Raw genomic sequence first — 23,789 nt, forward strand, 5'->3', positions numbered from 1 at the left:
TTGCTGGAGACGGATTTGGGATATCTGTGCTGCGCAGTATTTGTTGTTATGTAGTTGTGGTTGCAGTTACGGTATAATGTAGTGATGGCGGCGGCGGTGGTGCGTAGGTACGAAATGGAGGCGGGTTCTCACAGTAACCCGGCGAACTATGTGAAAGCTAGTTTAATAGGTACCCATCCCCCACGGTTAATGTGATAAAGGTGGGATCTTTGCCTACATTTCAATGATCATTTATCAGTCTACTCAGGTACTAGGCTGATAAATTAGTTTAATCGGAAAGCATTCTCAAAGTTCTCTGTCAAACGCACAGAAACATCTCTATCTTGTTTCTCTCTGTCTATATTTCTTACAGACATTAAGCGGTGTAGGAATATCTTTATCCTGTCTTCTCTACGTCTGTATTTCTTACAGATCTTCCTACTTTCAGGCCCAACACCCGCCTACCTGACTTCCCCTCCTCGAGATAGATTACAGAGAAAAAGAATAAAAAAAACCATCTTCCTAAAGCCCGACCCCTACCTGAACTTTAACGGGCGTGGACTATGCATATATGATTCTGTCTGCCAACACTCTCTAAAATTTATTGATAACGAAGATAAGATTCTTCAATAGTATGATATGCAATGAGAAATATAAAAGATGGGAATTAGTAAGCGTATGTACTTCCTATCTTAGGGTTATATCGATAGAGGGCTCAAGATTTATTCACGAACAAAGTGCTTCAATATATATCATATACATCATGTATGATAGGCTAGACGCGCGCATTAATTACATGATGTAATAGTTTCATGACGTTCAATACATTGGGATAATGGGCATTGCATCCTATTGTGAGGGGCCAATCGGTCCTAACGCACATGTAGTAAGAGCAAAGGGTGCTGCCATTCTGTAGACTCTCGACAAAAAAGACACATTTAATGTAGCTGGTCTGATGTACGTACGTGTATGTCATGGGTGCCGATTCGATAGACGCCAAGCCTTTGACACAATGTGAGTGATATCCTGTGAAGATGAATGAATGATCCTTGATTCTCGGTGTAATATACATGTATCAACTATAATAATGAAGAATTTAAATATAAGAAAGGTTCCTAAACGACGGTTGCCTACATAACATTTAGTGTTGGTAGAGATATTGAAACAAGGCCGAGAACCTGCATGCGCGATCGATCTTGGTCTCTCCGGCTCTGGCATACAGCAGAACGGGCAGCGGCCAAACAAGAAGCCCTATAACGGTGAAGTTAATTTGTAGAGAGGTCGTGCTCGTTTACAAGGAAAAGTTTATCCCGTTAAAAATGTAGATCTCTGGGAAGAAGTTCCATATATGGGATAAAGCTAAGAAATAAAGAAATCTGTGAAAACAACGTCAACAAACGCGTGGACTTTCTACACATTGTGTACGTACGGGATCATGGAGAGGTTGTTGTATTTAGGTCTTGATGGAAACGGTTATAAAAGAAGGAGGAGAAGCTGGGTTGTTAGTTTTGTCTGTCATATATACGATATGGACTGTGTTCTTCATGGTCACCCAACGACGAAATGCCTCCCAAAAATATTGACAGTATTATGCATGACTACAAGCACTTCATGTATCTGTCTCGTGATGGCAATACCAGGTCCGATAATCATTATAGTAGATGATATACATATATCTAAGTGTTCGTGCCTTTTAATCAGAGTATATGTAACTTGGGGTAGTCTGCTAAGGTTGTTGTGGTTTGGGCTTCAGTCTTAAACCCCCCACCGCAATTCCTATCTCGTCTCCATCCCTTCAACTTCTCCTAACCATCATCTCTGTTACTCTTTCATCCCTATACGACTAAGCGCGACTTATCACATCCAACGCACCCCAAATCCGGATCTTTTCTCTCGGCTTTAGTCAAATTCGCAGGAAAGTTGTAACAAAGATGCCCACCATTAAAGGTATTCTCGACGTTAGCATAGAGACCTTAAACGGGCAAGTTCTCAAAGAGTATGGGATTACTCGCTCGAATAAGGGTCCACTTTCTACCTCCTTCGTCCTCTCTCAAACCGGTGCTTCGTTCCAAATTTGCTTTAGACCGATCCAATCTCTCTTCTCCCACTTGGATGACTACAGGACTGTTGGATATCACGACCCCTACTGGAATTTAGCGGCACATATTTATATCGACAAAAGCGAGAATACAGAAAGGGAAGTAATTATTAAGCTCCCGCAGAAAGGAGTCCGCCCCGCGAATACCATAGCACAAGGTCGCCCAGCCGTAGGTGAAGATGGTACCCCAATGGAACAGCCATGGATGTTTAGTGAAATACCGGTGGAATACCTAATGGCTGGCCTCTCAACCGGCGAGAAGCTAGAAAAAGCCTATGGAGGAGAATCTGTTGAAGGTCCTAATCACCAAACCGAAATGGGCCAAATCAAAATTATCCTACACCGTATTCTCCAACGCAGAGTCACAGACCAACAGACAGACAGCTATATGTCGAACACAGAAGACCCTGGATGCGTAGGCCATGATGTCTCGCACGTTGTAGGGTAAGCTAGATAAAAAATAAATGAGCTTCATTGAACTTTCAAAAAACTAATAATAAGTGTAGAGTCGGAGAGGCAAAGCCCTCAGAAGATATATACTGGGAGGTAGATTATCTTGATAGAATCGAAAATCCGTGGGCCTCCATGATTTTTATGTATCGTGGAAAGAGTAAGCTTAGAAGATGATCCTAAGACTCTGTTTCTTCAGTGGCCAAATACTAATATAACAATCATAGAGTCGCTCCAGAAAATAGGGTTAATTTCTCAGGACGATCCCGTTCTAGGAGTTTCGAGTCTCTCCAGTTTGAATCGACAATTGGGAAAAAGGGGCTATCAGAATGTAAATTTTATCGACACCCTGACGGCTAGAACCCCGGCTATGGAGCCCGTTTCCAAGAAGTTGAAACAAGATATCAGTGGCGGCGGTGGTCGTGCGGCGCCTGTGGGTTCTTTTCCCAAGATCGCATCCGCTACTGGAAACAAAGTATTCCGTGCAGGTTCGCTCCCAAAGCTTGATGGAAGGACCATTGCTTCTTTTAGGACCGCCTCCAGTCTCCGTACAAAGAATTCGAAGCAAAATGATAGTAGCGGAGGGGACGCCGAACTTCTACACTCCTTCTCCAAGGTTGCTATTCGAGCTAAGAAGAACCTCATCCGAAAGGGCATAAAGGATCATTCTAAGCAGCCAAATGACACTCAGTCTGGCAATAATACACGTGTTGATAGTAGCGCTAGCAATCCGATGTGGGTCAGGCAATACAGCACCAGGTCCAGCACCAGACTCCAACAGGCAAGTGAGTGGGCATTCCTTGAAGAGTTTGAAAAGGATGCACCGGTGGGCGATGTTCCCATGAACTCTGAAGAATTAAAGAACGGGGAAGAAGGAAAGGACGGTGTACTCGAGTTCGGAGCCGGGGGTACATCAGCATAATTCGGAGTAGCAAACCAGCCCGGAATACAGCTGGAACAGAAAAACGGCTAAGAATAGGTGGAAGCATTTTCAGAGAAGAGTACTTAGTTACACTGGTGGATCATGCGGTGATGGTTTGGAACAAAAAAATTAATAAATAAAAAAGAAAGGAAATAGACGAAATCAGGCATCTCACAAAATAGGTCCTGTACTCACGTCACGCAATGTTGTACGTTATATTTGTTTTGGAATGTGCAGAGAATAAAAGGATTTATCCATAATCTAATTCACTTAACCAAACGGCGCCTAGAGAATGTAAAAATACGAAATGTCAAAACCGACAAAACACCTCGAAAGCCCCATCAATTTGCTTGAACATGTGTTTTTGGGACTTGTAGAAAGCGGGCTTGGCGAGTGTTGGTAGTATTTCTATTCTTGAAAACTATCAGTAATTAGACTTTAATATTCCGAGCCCCTAATCTTCACTCATATTACTTGAAAGCAACTTCGACGTCTTATGTGGCCTATCGTCTACTTAAACTACAAAGATGGTTCATTTCTTTCTTTTTTCAGCCAGTTCAATAGGTAAAATACGGCTATAGGTTTCGATTCAGTCTCTGAACATTAGTATTGATTTTAATGATATACTTTCTATCATAAATGTCGATCTATTAGTAGGAAACCAAGTTTTATATTGAGCAATGGACGACATTGTGACCTCATAGCCCATCCGAACAAACTCACTCCACCAGACACAATAGATAAATCCTTTCAATCCCTCTATATTCGTTTTGTACAAACAGTGTATCTGAAACGTACCTACTTGGTCTCTTCTTTTTGAGGATATCATGATGGTAAGACTCAACACAACTTTCTAAATTCTAAGTTCACAGAAAGCCTGGCTCTGAGTGTCCTACTAGGATAGATACTCAGTAGTACGTATACGAACATGTATTATAGGCTTGTAATCAGAGTCAGCTACAGCGCCTATATAATCCTTGTGGTGCGGAGTGGTTGAATTTTATATAAAGGATCCTGGTAGCCTCGCAGAACCCTAAGAGAAGATCGTGGAACTGAATTAGCCATGCAAATAGATAATCTGGTATGTGCCAGTACCAGCCAATAAACAAATTAAGGTCATATGGGGTGAAGGAAAAATCAGCACAATTTGATGACCAGAAATACAGATTATTGCGAATATATCAGACTGGTACATGATATACGCAGCTGTGCTTGTACGATCATGGTTGGGGCTTAGGACTGTGAACGTAAAATCTGAGGGGTTGGATCAAGGCGTGTGTGCTCTCAAAATTCTTAGGTCTTCTTTGATCGACGGTCACTAGAATAAAACATTCCTAGATGAACCTGTCTGGTTTACTTTAGAAAAGAGCTTGGGATCACGAAAATTCGACTCAGAAATTCAACTCAGAAATTCAAGTTGATTTTAGAAGTTTCGTCTCTTCATGACTACATGCATGCTGCAATTGTAATTAGCGGGTTTTATTAGAAATTTCGGGTACTAAGTACATACGTACTCGTATTTTTTATTGAAGCAAGACATCAACAATCACCAGCCACCAATCGCAATCAGCTTTCATTATAATTATTGTTGCATACAGCGGCACTGCCCAGCCACTTTGATAGATGATAGGATGCCGAGTTTTTTTCATCAGTTTTTTTGCTCATGCACCACTTTATCCATCCAAGAACACGGCGCGCCGGCGTCCACGGAAGATAACTGCGGAAAAATCCTGGTAGTGCGTATGCCCGACCGAAGATCTGTTGACAAGCCAAGATAGTAATCTTTGTCAGGCAGAGTTTTACATGCATGTAGAACTCATTACAAGGTTATTCGGAGGTATGGCACTGGCAGATAGAGGTGCTCTGATGAATGCTGCTCATGCCGGCGTATCAGTTTACTGTGTGCTTTATCTAGTAGAGGACGTTTTCCCTCCTAGCGAGATATAAAGATAAGACTCTGTTGATTAATTTGTACTGTTAAGAGCGCTGAGGGCGTGCAGCTTTATCCTGGCTGCACACAGCTCCGGTTCTGCTTAAACTGCCTCATAAAAAAGACATCCACACAATCTATATGTATGTATATCTACATACTTATCTGCGTAATGGCTCAAACTCAGCCCCAGCACATTAAGCTACGACATCAAGCGCAGAATATGTCACGGTACCGTAATATCTACTGACAAATATCGTCAACAGCCTAATAAAAAACAGCCTGACAACAGCACTCACAAAACAAAGACTCTCATCGGTTTGCCTAGGTATCCCCGCAAATGGCCATTATCTTCACGCATGTGCTTCCCCTCGCCTGAGAAAGGTAATGATCAACACGACTGGATTCGTTCGTTGTGCTGGCTCTCCCGCCGCACAGCTGCAGCTCGGATGAAGGTCATGCGGTTGCATCGCATTCAATGTGCGTTTGTCGCTGGCATGTCGTACAAAATCGGAGAGCCTCAAAAGGCGGAGAGAGTACTCAAGTGGCATGTGTAATCCGCACCGTAAGGTACCCATGCCCAGGAGCCTCACCCTGAATCCGTTCATGCGGATCAGCTGGCTTTTTTTTTCTTTGCTTCTAGCCGAATTATCGGATAGCCGCGAGTAAGGACGGCTTCTCGCTTCAAAAAATTCACTGTTAATGTCAACTGTTATTTTCATTACACAGTCTACCGGGTATTTCCGTGTAAGCAGGCAATCCGCAGCCCAGGTTACAGGGTCGATGCGCCGTGCAGATCTTGAACCTTCACTTTCGACTGATTGGTCAGTGGATCTTTAGAGTGGTAAGTTTTATCGAGAATCAGCGATGGAGACGTTTCTTGGTCATCAAAATCGATCTCCACGCTCAATAATCTAGAATTGTGTAACCAGTCTGCATGTGTTCAGAATCGACAACACACTTTAAAGTTTGCCATTAAGGTTAGGTATCTGCTTGGGGATTCATGCATGCATGTGCCCACCAAGTCAATATCACTGAATAAATCTAAATTAATATAAGGGTTCAATTCGCTTGATTAACATAACCCACGGTATCCCTCGTTACTGGAACAAGGGGCGTAAACAATGATATTGAAGCCATGAACTGTGGACGAATCTGAAGACATGAAGTAGGTAGTGCAAAAGATGTGTATATATCCAGTGTTTTCTATATCATGGAGTAATATTCTACAAAGTACATATGTAATTAGCGATTTTTCAATGCTTCTACTAGAGAAATAAGAGACATGAGTGATACCTCGGCTGTAGGACTAGATGGTTTGTTGAATAAGCGTGAAATGTGTGATTCAGTGGCAGTTCTTCAATCTCGCTGAAATGATTTAACTTATCACGCATGCCGGCGTGATTGAGCCCGATAAAAGCCGCCAGTCCCACTGTCGTTGAGAGGTCAGGCTGAGATTGCAGTCAGTGTATAGTACGAGGCGGACGGGGGTGTTAGAAGGAAAGAAGGAAGAAGCGGTCATATCCGCTGAGCTAGTGTATATTGCAGTACCCTAGGCATACTTATAGGCTAGTGAGAACTCTAAATCGACTACATGTACCTACAGATGAGCGGCTACGTACCAAACAGAATTAACAGATTTAAATTCAATTCGATTAAACAACTACATGTATGTACATGGATTCCCAAGACCATGTCTGAGCAAGTAAACCTACATATATGGATGATATAGGGAAATTTTAGGGACAGACCATAACATTTGACGCATATACTGGATACCCTTGGGATAAACAATCCCAAAACATGTGAAACATATCAAACCAAACACACGCTGTTCAACCCCGTGTCTTTGAACTCCTCGCTGGCGCAATCTCTGAAAGTTGACCAGGTAAACACAGATAACTCGCCGCTCAGCTGCGTTTAATACCGGTGCCGGTAGTTAAACAAGATGTATGTATGCATGTCGCCATTGGCATGCCGCCTCTGGAATTTAAGCTACTGCGCAGTGCTCGTAGAGTGTTCTTCAGGGCCTGCTGTCATTAACCCAGCCAGTACCTTGCAGTCGATCTTCCAGACTAGTCGCTAAGAGGAATATATTCGGAAGCTATTGGAACGGAGTCGGAAGATATAACACCCGGCGGTCAATTTTTCTGTTTTCCCGAATTCTTCCCTCGGCAGCGATCCCCTGAACGTTCCCTGTTCTTTTGCTAGCTAGTATCCTCCAGCCCGAGCATGGTCTTTATTGACTAATAATTTAGGTAATAAATTTTTGGTACTAGGGCTCCATTTGCTGATAAGCTTTTGTGAATAACTACAAGTGGAATGGTACCCTCTCGGTTATTATAGGCTGCAGCTGTCGTCGGTCCGTAACCTCTAAGGTGCATGCCGTACCTATTTTGTTTATCCCCTTTTTCTTCTTGGCAAAATTGTTTCAGAGATTTCTTTTCATCTTTACATTCCTCCTACACCCATCGACGTTAGAGGTCACAAAATGTTTCGAAAAGGATCAGGGAAGAGATATTCGTGACTTATATATACTCCTAAACGCCCATACCTCCTCCGAGTGATACTCGATGACACGAGCCCCTCTGTGATTGGAGGCCCAAGCTTTGTAATAACCCTCATAACATTGATCTGTGTTAAATTAGTATCAGGTTATTTTTGTGGAGATGATCGGATCCCAAGGCGGTAGAAGCGAGCTAAGACATCGCCGAAGGAATCTCTATGGCGGGGATGTTGGTGTGCATTTGGGGGCGATGCTGGGAACGAATGTGATACAAAATACCGCGTATCATCATAGGCGCTCTCATGCTCATGAAGCAGGATTTTTTTTTCTTCTTCTCACATTCTTCAGAACTGCCGTTATCCATAGCCACCCCCCCAGCAGTTACCCATCAAGGGACCAAGTTTTTTCGTTGCATACCTAGATATCCGCGTTGTCGCCTGTAATTGTGAGAGTTTTACGTTCCTGAAGCTGCACTTAATCATAACTGGTTGCGATGATATGTGCCTCTTCCCCCATCGAGATAGTCGGCTTAAATGGCCTTGGGCGGGGACACAGATGACTTGTTTCCCGTGCACCTTGGCGATCACCGAAACAAATCAAACGGAAATAGCCAAAGACATTGGCCCACGTTGATGCACGGTCGCCCTAACCCTGGAGCCACGTCTTGTATGGTTTGGTGTCGTTGACGGGCAGCGTAAGGGCTGCCGTAAGGGCTGCAGCCAACAGCTTTCAGCTGCAGATGTCTGTGGCGCCGGGTCCGAGATACATATTGCTTTGGCTCCCCTCCTTCTCCCCTTTTTTCTTCCCTGGATTCGATCTGAGGAAGAGAAAGGGTGGGTGTGTGCCATACTTTTCTATTCAAGATGAATTCCCGCGATGAGTCTCTACCTATGTCACCCACGAAGACAAAGCAGTTCGTGACCATCTTTGGAGCAACAACACCTACTTCCCAGAACGACATGGTTCGATCTGATGATTTCCGAGATGATGGTGATTTGAGTGGAGATGAAGATGAAGATTATGAGGAAGGGGAAGAGGAGGAAGAGGAAGAAACGGATGAGGAAGAAGAAGAGGAAGGAGCTGTTTCTTGGCAGAAGAATAGCAATCCCGTAGGATCAACCTTGGGGGTTTTGGCAGCTATCAAAGAGGAGGATTCCAGCGACGAGAGATCACCGAAACCCAAACGTACAGAACGAGTTAATCTGGTCGAGAACGCTCCAGCGGAGAAGTTGACATATGGCTATTTCGATTACACGGCGTCGAAGAAACAAGCAGGAGCAGTAGCAACCCCTATTGAGGAAACGGCGGGCTCTGCCAGCACTGCTGCCGACATCACCGCCGAACCCTTAGGAAGACCACTGACTACACAGAGGGTAAAGACCCCCTTGCCCGAAAGGCAGGAGCAGAAACAGGATGAACCCTTTGTGAGGTCAACTTCGCCAGTTTGTATGGATTGCATCGTGAATGGAAAGGATCATCATCATGGAAGGGCTCCTGTCCAGTCTCCACCACCAGCAAGGGCTACCTTTCCTCAGCCTTCTTTAGAAGCTTCCCTGAAGAGGACTTCAAGCGAGTCGATAGGATCCAGTGATTCCGCCGCACCCTCGATAGATCCTAAGCCAGAAAATGCCATCTCAGGAACACCGAATAAATCGCTCGGTCATCCGAGTTTCTCGACACCCCAGAAACAGCCATTTGACGGTCAGGCTCCCCCGACTCCAGCTGCAACTCCGAATACTACTCCGGCGTTGAGGAGGAAAGGAAGTCTCCCCGTTAGAGAGCTTACGCCTTCACGGGATTTGCATTCACAGGGGAGTTTTTCGGACGTTACACCTCCACGGGATCAAGCGAGCTTGAAGCTAGCAATACCAACACCGCCAAAAGAATCACAGTCAACTCCTTCCCACGACCGGTCATCACCAACGAAAAAACTATTTAATCCAGGTACCCCTGCTAGACAACGGCTGCCAGCTATCCCACCGACTCCTCCAACTACACCAGCAAGGAGAAAAAGTTTACCCCACGAGTTTTCAAAATCGTATCTGAGCCTTCCAACTCCAGTGGAAGAGGAACCATCCTCAGCCATAGAACCCGCCCAAGCCCAAGATCAAGAGCAGGCCCAGACTCAAACCAAAACCCAGACTCAAACCCAACCCCAACCCCAGACCCAAGTCCAAACAGCGAGTGAGATTAGAAAGGGACGTGGTCATAGCCGAAGCCATAGTGAAAGTCATAGCCACAGTCACAGTCACAGTCACAGTCATAGCCATGGGGATGGAGATGACGATAACTGTCCATTTGTTAGCAGAGCCCGCATCTTCAGAGATATGCACCAAACCAAATCATATTCAAACAAACCTAATGTACCGGAATCATCACGGCGTTTGTCACACTCATACAGCGCATCAGACATCCATAGTCAACGACGTTCATCTAGTCTCCCCAGAAACCCCGACCCTTCGTATTTGGGGATGCCATATGGCTATAGCCGTTCCACGTCACCGGAGCTCTCGCGTCTATCACAGAGTTACATCCAGCGCCCTGGTTCTTCTGATGGTTATAGGCGGCCGGGTTCTTCAGATGGGTTTAGGCGTCCTGGCTCGTCTGACGGCTTCAGACGTCTCGGTTCATCTGATGAATTCCGACGCCCTGGTTCTTCAGATGGGTCCAGGCTGAACTACAGTTATTTGCAGAGTCGACCTACAACTCCAGACGTTGGCTATGGGGGTAACAGAGTCCCTTTTGTGGAAGGCTCCGAGTCGGGTTCATGGATGCCCCACCCGCCTCCACCGAGTATAGCATCTTCTGTTGGGACATCGGCCAATTCCTCTATGCTGCTAAACCCTCTAGCGCCAGCAATAAATTTCAGAAAAGAGATTCCTCAGCGACCTGTATCCCGGAGCATTTCCGAGAACGATCTGCATAACATAGGGCGGTTTTTCGACTCTGTGCTTACGAGACGGGCGGGCGAACCAATCGAACCAATCGAAGAACCCGATTCACCAATAGAGGAACTAACTTCAGAATCAAGGGTGGGGACAGTCGTACCAGATATCCCAAAAATAGAGATCACCGAGCAGAAAACTGGAGATCCAAAAACGAGCGAATTGGATACAAATATTCTTACAGTTATCAACAAGTATTACCTTCGAGGCCAAAACTACTACAACTTTGCTTTCTCCCTCTTAATCTTCTTTTTTGGGCTTGGATGCTGCATTGGGGTGGCTACAGGTTTTACATACTTCTTTGGAGATCGTGGTCTTGCGGCTGCTCTTTTTGGTCCAGGGAAGATTTTGGAAGATCTCAGTCCCTATATTGCGCTTTCGGTGTGGTTAGGACTTTTCATATGGATCACCGTCTTCTCCAACCGAGCATTCCATCCAGATGCGGAGAAGCTCAGGAAACAAGGCCTCCTCGCTGAAATCATTGGATCCCGACGGGCAACAACATTCAAGAGAAGACTCAACCATAAATGGATGAAGATGGTTATATTACTTTGTCTCATTTCCGCTGGGACGCGCGGTTTATACCTTGGTGGACAGATCGTCGTGCCCCCTTTAGTGGTGGGAATAAACAAGGGAGTTTCAGTAGGAATGGATTATTTCAACACCCTGCGTACCCCCACCATAGAGGTCGCGACTGGGACAGAGACCGAGGTGGACGCAGCGGCTCAGGATCCCTGGGCAGATATGGATTTCATGTACTTCCAATCTACTGAGGATATGGGAGCCAAGGAGGCTAGTAGCATGAAAGGGAGCCAAGGGTACTCACCGAGCGCGGATGGGGGTTACTTTGGAGATGAGAAGGAGATCAGTTGGGGAGAAGTACTGAAGATGGGGTTGGCTGTGTTTGCACCGCCTATGGGTGTGGGCGCGTTGGCCTGGAGAAGGGGGAGAAGCCAGTGAAGCGGACATTTCTTTTGTTTTTATGATGATTATAAATCGGCATGACATCGTTTGGAAGGTTTACAAAAACAACCTTTCAGTCATATGGAAGAGAGAAAGACTTTGGGAACATATTTTTATAAAATTGCTTTTGGGTTGTATTTTAGCGGTCGGATTCGGTTTCATTATCAATGTGCCTTTTGGGAGACGGTCGGCATCCGGAGTTTTTTATTTTTTATTTTTTATACCATTTTTTTTTATTATATCTCCTTTTTTATCCACAGGCTTTCAGTCGGTATCTGTTTATATGGATGGGCTGTCTAAATTGTTTTTATTTTCGGTTTGGCCTGTTTTTCCTTCTCTTTTTTCTCTTCTATTTCACGTTTCTCTCCTCCTTATGATTACGACCTGTCATGACGATTTTCTTTATCATCTTTTTACGACAATAACGATATGGCCTTTGTTTGGCTTTCATTATATATTATTAGAAAATATTAGGGGGTGTTAATAATACGGTGTACCGGAGTTGTGAAGGGAAGGCGGGGATGCGGGGAGACGTTGGGATTGGGTGTTCTGGGGTGGGGGGAAGGGGTCAATGGGGACGTTTTTAGATAGTAATGAGATACTATGTGTTGCAGAGCAGTTTTGCATTTCTGATTTGATATTTTTGTTTCAACATGTTTGTTTCTTTCTTGTTTCTACTGGTCTTGGATCTTTTTTCTTTTTTCCTTTCGGATGTCATGGAACCTCTCTTTTCTGTACCTACGCGTCTTCTGCTGACCGCACACATATCTAGGCCCTTCCCGCTCCCCATTCGTACGGTGTCGCCCGCGCGGCGCTGCTCACTACCTACTTATTTATCTCCGGGTGTACGGCGCGGCGGCTTGGCTTTCCTGCTCTATCCTGTCAATACCTACTCTCTTTTTTTCCCTACGACTCTGCGTACTCACGAACGAACTGCAAGGATATTGTTGGCAGCTCATCAAGATCCCATCGCTGTGGGTTATTGTTGTGGGGGTGATGCTATGGCTATGGTTCATTTGCCTGCCTGCCTGTGCTGCAGACATCGTGCAGTCTGGTTTAGGGCGGTTGTGTTGGGCATCGCGAGAGCTAATCAACCTTCATTCACATGCAAGTCTGGCTGTCTGCCGGTACCTCGAGAGTACTAGCTACTCTAGCCAGACCAGAACTCAACAAAATGCAGCTAATAGCTGGGACCCCCGGATAACAACAAACATCCTCTTTCATCAATATATTTCGTGGGTAAAACATAGGACGCCGCACCCCCGGCGGGCCCGCCAATCAGGCGTGCCGAGAAGATGCAATTATCGGTACCTGACTGTGTGACCAGGAGCGTAGGTAGCGTAGGTAGAGTAAGTATGGAGATAGAGTAGGTACACTAGAGTAGGTAGAGCAGGGCAGAGTAGGGTACAGACTATCTTGTTCGGAGCTGCAGTTGCAGAGTGCAGTAGAGACAGAGGAGGTGCCTTGCCCGACGTATGGGTATGGAAATACTTACTACGTGGGAGACGGGTTCGCGAGGCCCAACTATGGATGGCTTTTGACATGCAGCAGTGTCTACACAGCGATGTTCCCTCACCAACTACATGCAACCAACTAAAGTACCCATAGTAATCCCCCCCATTCTTACCTCAAACATCCTCCACGCCGCGGGGTTTGGCTGTCGTTGTTGTTGCAAACTAACTACCCAGCTCTAGTCAGGCAGAGCAGAACGCCTAGCTGACACGTAGAGTATGACACCCCACGACGACGACGTAGGTACAGTAGAGTAGAGTAGAATACCCCAGAATCCGGGCGGCAGACAAGACAACCCTGCATTGGACATGGGCTGGTTTTAGTTTCTCTCTTTGCTGCTCGCTCTCGCTCGCTCGCTCTAGAGCAGAGCGGTGTTAGAAAAAGCCACATGGATACGCGCCTTTTCTGGGGAAGGTGCCGGCGATATATATCAAGGCCGGTCGGTTGGTGCATCAGGTACAGGTACAGGTACAGACACCACCACGGCCTGCACAGTGACATGCGTGCGGTGTGTGTGTATGTGTGAGTGTGTGCGTAACTCAACTCAGGAACGGGGAGCTAGAGGGAGCAAGTGCCTACTCTACTCTAAGTGTCACTCTAGTGACGTCCCACCCGGCCATGGCCACGGGCCCCCATACTAAGCAAGTCATGTACATATGTACATATTCTGGTTCTCTGAGTCTCGCCCTATGAGAGCCCGCCTGAGTTGTGTGCCCGCTCCGCTCGGGTACCCATCATGTCAGGGGGCTATTTTGGGTACTTTTCGCCTCTGATCCCTAAGAATAGGGTAACTAGAAGTAGAGACATTTTTACGTCTCTTGAGATCTTACTCTACGTCTCTAGCTCTGGCTGGCCCTATGTGGACGTATGGTGATTTGCGGTTCCCGCCCCCGTATTTCTTACCTTTGAATCGGGTCTGTAGGGCAGGGCAGACAGCTACATATGTATCGCGGGCGAATTGGAATTTAGAGTATATATGGATTGTCCATAGTGGTCCGTGCACTGAACTGCGCTCTACCATCATCGCTGTGTTCTAAATATACCTGAGGGGGAAAAAAAAAAACATGTTTATCGTGCAAAAAGCTCAGGTGAAAGAATGAGTTATCGGGTGCATTGAAAAGGCCAACCAGTGAGCCAGTGAGAAAGAAGTAGTGGCTTGGCGCACGGAATGTCACTCGGGGGCTGGTCCTCATGTTCTGATCACCGAACGAGCGCTGATGATGAGGAGTCGAGAGAGCCTAAGGGCCAAATTCGGGTTAGATTCAATTTATCCGCGTTGATATATGTCAATTGGGGATATGTAGGATGTAGTTAGTGTCACACTGGATATGTATATTCATATTCTTAGAGAAGCCCCGTGATATTACAGCGCTGTATTACATGCATATAAAGCAACGATTTTCAGGTTAGGGAGGGAACCATAACTATGTGCGTGTATGTGACCTAACTATTACATAATTACATGTAATAACAGTTAGCTATGTGTTACCTAAATATAAACGTCGGGCCGTCACTTAATGTGTGTTAGTACCACCTGGAGTCGGTATTGACAATATGAATTAAAAACATATGAGGGTGTGGGTAGATAAATGTCAATTCAGACATGACAAAACTCCGCATGATATGCGTCGCGATGCGGATAATCATCCCGGAGCATCTGTGTTTTAATTTTGGATTTAGTTCCCATTGGACGTTTAATTGGTTTGGTAGGTATTGTCAACTTTGGAAAATCAATGATATTTTAGTCTATAGTACATGTACATGACCTACTATATATATCTCCGAAAATGAACATTGCAATCTATGGCTTCACTAGGATAATTACAGTACTGAAGTAGTCCATACTTAGTGAAACCATAGTACTAGTGAATCAGATCACGTTCCACAAAGTGAAATCATGTAGGCCATAAGGGAAAAATAATAATAAAGAAATGAAATAAAGAGTTTCTCTAAACGAATAAAGAATTTCCTGAAAGAAATAAGTTCTCACTTATGGGAATATTAGACTGATAAGTTAGCTTTTCGTTTTCCTGGAACCTTGTTATAGTAGCAGTTATTACACCCACCCTATAGTAGACCGGCTCGTTCCCAGCTAGCTCTCCTCTGCGCTGCTTACATCCTTCCAGCAGCTTAATTTCTGCCAAGTATATAGCGGATGGGGTATATACTGTGGAGAGGGGGGTGGAACTATGTGACAAGACTCTTGTATATTTTATGGTGGACGACCCTTACTCTACCCTCTACTTTGGCCTTCTATTTAATTTATAGTAGTGAAACTTTTCCTTCAGACTACTAGAGAGAGTTCCCCAAAGTGAAATTATGCTCATGCCCTTTAGTGAAATAAACGGAAAAGAAAAAGGAAAATAATTTTGATAAAGAAATAAAAAATTTCCTGAACGGGATAAAGAATGACTAAAAGAAATAAAGAATTTCCTAAACAATGGAATTTTTCATTTGTCGGGAAAACAGACTTGTTAGTCAGCTTCTTATCTTCCCGAACCCTGTTCCAGCAATATATATATGATATATGTGGGTCGACGTGGAGAGGCCGTAGTGGAGCTGCGGGCTGCGAGTACGGGGTCCGCGGCGGGCGTGCGGGGTGGGATCGGTGGAACCTCGAAAGAGGTTTGTGAGACACATGCACAATGCACCCATATCTGTTTCTTAGCCTTCCAGATCGCTCGCTTCTGAAGGTGCGGATTAATCCTATCATTCTCATCGGCAGAGAGGAACATGGGCGGTGGGGCGGCAGTCTGGTAGCTGACATTGCGGAACCTCGGGGTGGGTCGCGGTCGGCTCTAGAAGGTGGAGACACTGTGGTCTAGTATATATATATATAGTGTGGAAATGATAGTGATCGTGATAGTAGGTAGCGTATGTAGTGTAGTAATGGAAAGTGTTAATGGTAGTAATATAAGAAGTGGTATATAGTTAATGTTTACAGTAATAGTATGTGGTCAATCGGCCCGCAAATTATATGGTCGACATATGGGGCGAGGGTGAGGCCCTTTATATTAACCAGCCGTGATTGATCAGCCGTACCTCCTCAACTCTATCTCTGCCTCCATCTATCGTGGAATTCAGGCAGCAGCAGCAGAGATTTTAAGCAAACACACGGGCCGGGACGGGGAAGATGCAAAACCTCATGCCGGTATCCGCATCCCTGGCCCTTGTACAGATCCCGCAAAAAGCACTCCTCTCGAGTCTCGAGTAATCAGCGGAACGCAATGTGGACGTGGTGACTGGTCAAACTGGACGCTCGAGGCCACGCCTGTCGCGCTGAAGATATCCTCTGTAAATACTGTGGCGCATATACCCGCCGGGCATAGGTGTTCTCCGCCAGGTGCTAGTTGGCAGTAGGACGCGCACCGGCCACCTATGCCCGGTAAGGCATTATAAATGCATGTAGCCCCCACAATGCCCCTAAACGTATCGACTTCAGCTTCGTATAATAGTTACTGCGTATACGCATCTACGTAGCAATCCCCGTGGACCACACTAGGGCTTGAATAGCATCGATCTGCGTCAGAGGTCTCCTTCCCATCGATGAAATTTTGGCCCCACAGGAGCTACATAGGTAATTTCTCGAGTTTAGGCCTCTCGTTATAGTGATACTGCATATAGTGATATTCTCGTTATAAGGATGACACCCGCCGGTCCCAGCTTTTTAGTATGGGGTTTAGTGATTTTTTTATATAAGGATATCACTAGGTATTTAGTGAAGATTTGTATGGGTATCCTTATAACAAGAGTAAATTTGGGTGTGGCGAGCGACCCAGAAAGGGGGGAGGGCCAGCATTTTCAAGCATTTTACGTGACAAAAGCCTGGAAACAAGACTAAAATACGAACGAGACTGTGCATGTACTTAAACAGTCACACGTCTATACCCTAAGAATCACTGTCAATTTAGATTATTTTTCTTTCCAGCCTCGATCAAAAAAAAAACCTAACCCTCATTCTGTATAGTGATAACCTCGATATAAGGATACCATTTTTCGGTCCCGACCCTATCACTATAACGAGAGGCGGCTGTATACCTAATCTCCTAATCTAGCGTTTATACCCTCGGTGTCGGGTTCTCGCGTAAGTATCAGAAGCTCCCCCGGATTTATAATCACACTACATCACTCGACGTGGTGAGCCCTAACCCTTACATTCTTGGCATATTTATAAGTCGATAGGAGCCGACCCAGGAATATCGGATAAACCTCCACAAGGCCTATGTATCTTTCAAATCTCCAACTCCGTTTCCATCCGATCTAGGGGGAGGCGTTGTACCGGTAACAGTTGTGCATGGATACGGCTACTTTTTTTTCCTGCTGGGAAAAAAAAAAGGGTATATTCATGATATGATAAGAGCCCGGCGGAAGGGGTAAATTTATAAACTTATAGAACAGTATATATCTCTCCAGAAGAAAGGCGGCGTGTGTGGATATAACGTTGTCTTCAGCTGCACGGCGCTGTACCGCTGACTAGTATATTGCTAACCCTGCATCCTGAGAATTACGCAGGGAATCCCCGAAAATTACACGCAGGGCACCGCGGCAAGGCGGCACCGGTATCCATCTTATCGGATTACTAGGGCTACATTTGGATTTAATCTATTGATCTATGCAGCCCCGCAGCTTGGGGTGTGTGTATTATTAGTTGGGCTTTAGTGCTGGGGTGTTTGGTCGGTAAGTGTATCCTCTAGTATTGATGGTATTGATATTTAAAGGGAGATCTAGCTAAGCTAGCTAACGTGAAGTTTATCGCAGCCCTCCATTGCCTGATTGTCATCTCGAGAGCATTCTTCATAAGAAATCGGCTATCTAGTTATACGTCACGTCATCTCTATTAGCATTAAATTAAAATGTCAAAGTCTGTTTATCCCTGCTATTGGCTAATGATGTGATGAGCCCCAAAATATTTCGGTGAGATAGACCAAACACTTGACTAGTTAGCTAGCTAGCTAGCCCAACAGTGACCGTGCAGTACCCCTCCATGTTGAAGATCAAGATAGCGGATGGACGGCACGCGCTGCATGTCTCAACTCTACCGAGAAGCTCAGACGGCGTGCTATAAGACTCTGAAGTTTTGTTTTGTACTTTCTGTTCCCTTTTCGAGTAGCATCGTAGATCGAACCAGTATAATCTTTTCTTGTTTCCTTTTTGTTAGTTTTTTTGCCCCGGCGGCGTATCGTTCCTTTCTTCTGTCTTTACATTTTTTTATTCACACTCATTTGGCCTGATTTCTTTATTCACATTCATTTTATTGTATTTCTTTGTTTTATTCACCCTTTTTAGTTGTAGATCATGAAGATCCTCACGTTATCCCCACTCTCATTACTCCTCCTCCCGCATCTCGCGCACGCAGCATACGTCCTTCAAGACGACTACAATGCCCAAAACTTCCTCAGCAAATTCACCTACTTCACCGTAAGCACCCCTAAAACTCCGATACAACACTCGCGCATTAACCAAGTCTTGAGATCCCCCCGTTGCGGCCAAGAACTCTCAAGACTTAACCAACGCACGAGTAACCAAAAACCGAGAAAAAGATCATTGACCCAACTAACCTCTTTTTCCCCACCATCTAGGGCTCCGACCCGACCCACGGCTTCGTCAAATACGTCGACGAGCAGACCGCCAAGTCTAAACAATACGTGCGCCCCAACGGCGCCCAGATCCACGTCGGTGTCGACCATAAATCCAAAATCCCCTTCAACCCCGCCGATAAGACCGGCACGGGCACCGGCGGTCGCGAGAGCGTCCGCCTCGAGAGCAAGACCCTCTATACAAAGGGCCTCTTCATCCTCGATATCGAGCACATGCCTGGCGGGCCGTGCGGAACGTGGCCTGCTTTGTAAGTTTAAGCCCGCCCTCCTGCCCTTCCCATAGTCAAATAAATTGTTATTAATAAGCCAATGTAGCTGGACCGTCGGTGGAGGCTGGCCAAACAAGGGGGAAATCGATATCATCGAAGGTATGTAACCCAAACCCAACCCTAACCCTCCCCTTCTCATTTACACCAAAAACCCACAAACTGATCATTACCCCCCAACACACCAGGCGTGCACAGAAACTCGGTAAACATGATGGCGCTGCACACAGGCCCGCAGTGCTCCGTAAAAGGGCTAAAGCAAAAGGCGCTCGTCGAGGCGCCCAACTGCGACGTCAAGGCCCCCGGGCAGGCATCGAATCAGGGGTGCAGCATGAAAGTATGCCTCCTCCCTCTATCCCCGCTCCCCCTTGCCCAACCCCCCGGGCACGTGAACTAACACCACGGTAGGACAAAGGCACCGCCTCCTACGGCGACGCCTTCAACGCGGCCAAAGGCGGCGTCTTCGCCATGGAGTGGACCTCCACGCACATCAAGGTCTGGTTCTTCCCGCGCGGGTCCATCCCAAAGGACATCAACACGCCCAACCCGGCTAGCTGGGGCACGCCAAACGCAAACTTCGAGGGCGGCTGCGAGTTCGACAAGAAGTTCAAGGACCACAAGATCATCTTCAATACCACTTTCTGCGGCGACTGGGCGGGCGGCGTGTGGGGAACTGCGGCGGTGGATGGCGGGTGGTATGTATTGTCCTTGAGGGAAGGGGGCGGTAGCGTTGTGTTGTATAAGGTGGCTAACGATGTGATAGTGGGTCGAGAGCAAAGACGTGTGTAGAGTTTGTGGCCAACAATCCGCAGGAGTTTGAGAAGGCGTACTGGACCATCAACTACCTGAAGGTGTTTAAGCAGCAATAGTCACATCACTTGATATATAAACCGGAGTCTAGGTGGAGTTGAGGGGGGTCTTTTGTATTTTTTTGGGGGTGGGGGTGCTGGGTGGAGTTTGTGGCTGGGGGGTTATTTTGTTTATATTTTTTTGTTTATATTTTTTTTATATGCATATGGGGACGTTGCATATGGGATTGGGGATTGGATAAATTTAGAGGCGAGCTTGGATGTGGCCTAGACGGTGTTGGCCGGCTGTTGTGTTCACTCTCTGTTTCAATCGACAATTCGAGACGAAAATACGTAGAATGAATAAACTTCGATTAAGACAAAACGAGAGCAACAAGATGTGTGTATAATAGACAGGGAGATAGCGAGCTAGTTATACACCTTTCTTCCCGCTATTGTACCGAGTTTTTGAAATCTCCTCCAAGTTTTACGTTGCAACCACGTTACACAGGCAGAAAAGTCTTTAACTATTAGGCTTCACAGCCCAGAATACCCCCCCGCAGCCATGAGCACCAACCCTCCCCCCCCTTTGGCAGGCCACCCCCTCCCAGAATACCTCCAAGCAAAGGCAGCCTTCGCCGCCCCCCTGCTTCACCTAGTGGACAAGCATAAACTCCTCAGCAAAATGGGCCTAGAGGATAAGTCCTCTGCCACAGATGACCTCCTTCAACACATCGCTTCCGCCTTCCACGCTCTCAAGGGGCGACGATAGCGAGTATTCCGCAGGGTACGATATGCGACAGTAGAAGCTGTCGAATTAGTCAAGCGAGGTCAAGCGAGATGCAGAGGTCTTCGTGGAGAAGAGAAGTAACAGCGTGTATATTGCTAACCAGCATAGATATAGAAGTGGTCCTACCTGGTATGGTATGCCAGGTACGAACAAGTGTATAGTAGATTGATACAGAAGATAGATAGATAGTTTTATATTGCTTTGAAGTACAGGACTTATCGCACGCCGGATCCACCGCCATAGACATAGGAAAACAAAGGAGACAAAAGGAAAGAAGACGGAAAGCAACGAAGATCAAAGGAAGGTACAGAAAAGGAAAGAGAGTAAGCCAAAGAAACCTTTCGTCATTCCTCCGGGTCCTCCTCGTCCATTTCGTACCAGTCGAGTAGGTTGGTTTTTGATGCGAATTGTAGAATCAGGTCTACGTTGAGGTTGGTGAATAACCAGTTTTCCCAGGTGTGCGGTCCTGGGATTTTGTCCATAAGTGGCCTTCGTATTTGAGCCCATCGCGGGCAGTCGATCATAATATGTTTGGAGGATTGTTCCGAGCCACATTGGCAGGGTTCAGGTTCCGTGAATGCTGCGTGTCTGTCTATTCTGGTGACTTGGGATCGTATGCGGTGTATGAGTTTCGCTTTGGATCGGGGGAGTTTTGCTAGTTTGGGGTGAATTTTAAGGGTTCCTATCTCGTGGTAATTGGTGCATGGGATGGAATTCCATTCTTCCAGCATGCGTTTGGTGAGGGTGTCGTTTTGGATCCATCGCTCTCTGCGGTTGCCTGGTTCTTGGAAGGGTAGCATGAGTGATGCTATCCAGTGTAGGCCTGTGCCTTTTATGTTTTTTATTCTGGTGGGAAGGAGCTGGATAAGTCCTTCGTTGAGTGGGTGGTTGGCGGGGTGGCAAAGGATGCGCGTCCCGTATTTTCGTGATTTGTGGTTGAGGAGATGTTCAAGTGGGGGGAGTGCTGCCTCTTTCAGCAGTCTTTCGGTTTTTGTCCAGCGGGGTAGGCCTGTTACTATTCTGGCAGCTTCGTTATAAAGTGGGGATAGTGATCGGAGGATGTGGTCGGCTCCCGTCCACCATGCCTCTGAACCCCATAGAATGGTGGGGAGGAAGCCTTGGACGATGAGGTGGTGGATGGATTTTACTGTTGTCCCGGGGAGGTGTGCGATATTTCTGATTCTGCTTAGGGCTTTAAGGCCTTTGGCAATGGTTTCTTCGATGTGGGGTCGGAAGGAGAGGTTTGAGTCCAGCCAGACTCCGACGTATTTGAGTCTATCTTTGGGTTGGATTTCTTCTTTTGCGATTGTTACTGAGTTTCTGGGGGTTGGAGTGTTCGACGATGTGGGTTTGAAGAAGACCAGGTCGGATTTCTGAGGTTCGAATTTGATATTGAGGGGTGTTGCTTTCTTGACCCTTTCTGCCATTCTTTCGTTGAGTCTTTTAGTGATGAAGAGGGGGGACTTTGCGAGTTGTACGAGTGCATCATCGTCGATGTAGGTGGTATTGGTTTCTTTGGGGGAGTTGGTGGGGTCTGTTATCACCCCGGCGTATATCATAAATAATACTGGGGAGAGGGGGGAGCCTTGGGGTAGTCCTGAGGCATATGGTTGTGGCGGTTCCAGTTTGTGGTTGAATTGGAATTGGAGTTTTCGGTTGGTGTTGAATTCCTTACACCATGTCGTTAGGTATGTTGGGAATCTTTGTTGGGTCATGATCTCGGCGAGTAGGAGGTGGTCGACGCAGTTGAAGGCTCCTTGTATGTCGTTTGTGAGGAGCGCTGGTCTGTCTGGGATGGTGGTTCCTGTGGTCCGTTTGATCAGGAGGTTCTGTTGGATGGGCGTGAGGGTACGGAGTAAGGCATCGATTGCCGAGATTGTTGGTCTGCCTCCGAATTGGTCTTTGCTAAGGGTTTCCAGGATGGTTCCGGCGGTGCATAGTCTTGTTGCCACTATCTTTTCCAGTACTTTGCTAAAGCATTGCAACAGGGAGATGGGTCGGTAGGCTTTGGCCGAGGAGTAGTCGGGTTTTCCTCGTTTCGGGATTGGTATGCATTTCGCCACTTTCCATCGGTCCGGTTGGACTCCATGTCGGAGCATGGCCGAGAACATATCTTGGAAGAGTTGGGTGTTTGCCTTGATTGTTGCCTGTATGAATGGATATGGGATGCCGTCTGGTCCGGTGGCCGAGTGTGTTGGGCATGATCTGATTGCGGATGTAATTTCTTCTGTTGTTACTTCCTGAAAATCGTCACTAAGGTCAAAAGAGGGGGGTCTGATTTGGAGTGGAGGGTTGTCGGGGGACGTCCAATTTGTGGGGAAGAGTTGGGCTCTTAGAGCTTGGCACTTCCCCGCAAACGTTTCTTCACCTTGTATAGTTGGGATTGTAATATCCCTCTTTTCCCTTTTATTAACTAGTTTCCAGATGGCGCTTCCCTTAGCCTCTGTGAGTTCTTTCTCCCTTTGTTCTGCCTTGGCTTTGCGGATCGCTGCGGTCCATTTCCTGCTTGTTTTCCTGAAGTTTTCTCTGTCTTCGTTCTTTTGGGTGTTTCTGGCTTTCCTTTCTAGTGTGTTGAGGGAGGATTTGAGTTTTTTGAGCTCTGGGGTCCACTACTTCTTGGACTTGGGGTGTCCTTGGCTCCATTGGGGTGACTGATTCTATTAGGCCTAATTCTGCTACTAGTCGCCATACTAAAGATGGGATTCATGACAGTCGACCGAACTTGTTTTGTAGCTGTTTAGCAGGGCAGTTCGGCTTTCCCATGCTGTCGGAGCAGCCAACGTGGCGCCTGTCATGGGAAGCGCGTGCAGGCAAGTAAGGAGAAGCGCCTGTACCGATCGTCTCTCTCACTATTTGCACAATCTCACTGCACCATCTCCTCGTCTTCAGCGTGCCTCTCACAGAAATTAAAGACTTTCATAAAATTGGCCTGCTGCCATTGACTCCTGGGTGGTAGATGATGTGGTGGAACGAGGTTTACTCTTTATAATCTGCGTTAGCTCTGCACAGGAATTGGTTTCGCACGTCAATGACTAATTTTCAT

At 46.3% G+C, this 23,789-nt stretch overlaps 3 protein-coding genes across 3 annotated transcripts; all 3 read left to right on the forward strand.

Annotated features, from left to right (window-relative positions):
- Nucleotides 1-1,910: 1,910 nt before the first annotated feature.
- Nucleotides 1,911-3,449, forward strand: LAJ45_06451 (uncharacterized protein; the record flags this gene model as incomplete). Its single annotated transcript, XM_046116015.1, has 3 exons — nucleotides 1,911-2,521; nucleotides 2,584-2,687; nucleotides 2,755-3,449. 3 exons carry the CDS (start codon nucleotides 1,911-1,913, stop codon nucleotides 3,447-3,449), a joined length of 1,410 nt encoding a protein of 469 aa, XP_045970676.1.
- A 5,299-nt stretch (nucleotides 3,450-8,748) lies between these two features.
- Nucleotides 8,749-11,790, forward strand: LAJ45_06452 (uncharacterized protein; the record flags this gene model as incomplete). Its single annotated transcript, XM_046116016.1, has 1 exon — nucleotides 8,749-11,790. The coding sequence occupies one exon, from the start codon at nucleotides 8,749-8,751 to the stop codon at nucleotides 11,788-11,790; it is 3,042 nt and encodes a 1,013-aa protein (XP_045970677.1).
- Nucleotides 11,791-18,600: 6,810 nt separating this feature from the next.
- On the forward strand, nucleotides 18,601-20,037 carry LAJ45_06453 (uncharacterized protein; the record flags this gene model as incomplete). Its single annotated transcript, XM_046116017.1, has 6 exons — nucleotides 18,601-18,723; nucleotides 18,885-19,150; nucleotides 19,218-19,270; nucleotides 19,357-19,505; nucleotides 19,577-19,863; nucleotides 19,932-20,037. The coding sequence occupies 6 exons, from the start codon at nucleotides 18,601-18,603 to the stop codon at nucleotides 20,035-20,037; spliced, it is 984 nt and encodes a 327-aa protein (XP_045970678.1).
- Between the last annotated feature and the right edge of the window lie 3,752 nt (nucleotides 20,038-23,789).

The sequence above is a fragment of the Morchella importuna genome (assembly GCF_003444635.1).
Source record: "Morchella importuna strain M04M26 chromosome Unknown Morimp01GS019, whole genome shotgun sequence".
Lineage (NCBI taxonomy): Eukaryota > Fungi > Ascomycota > Pezizomycetes > Pezizales > Morchellaceae > Morchella > Morchella importuna.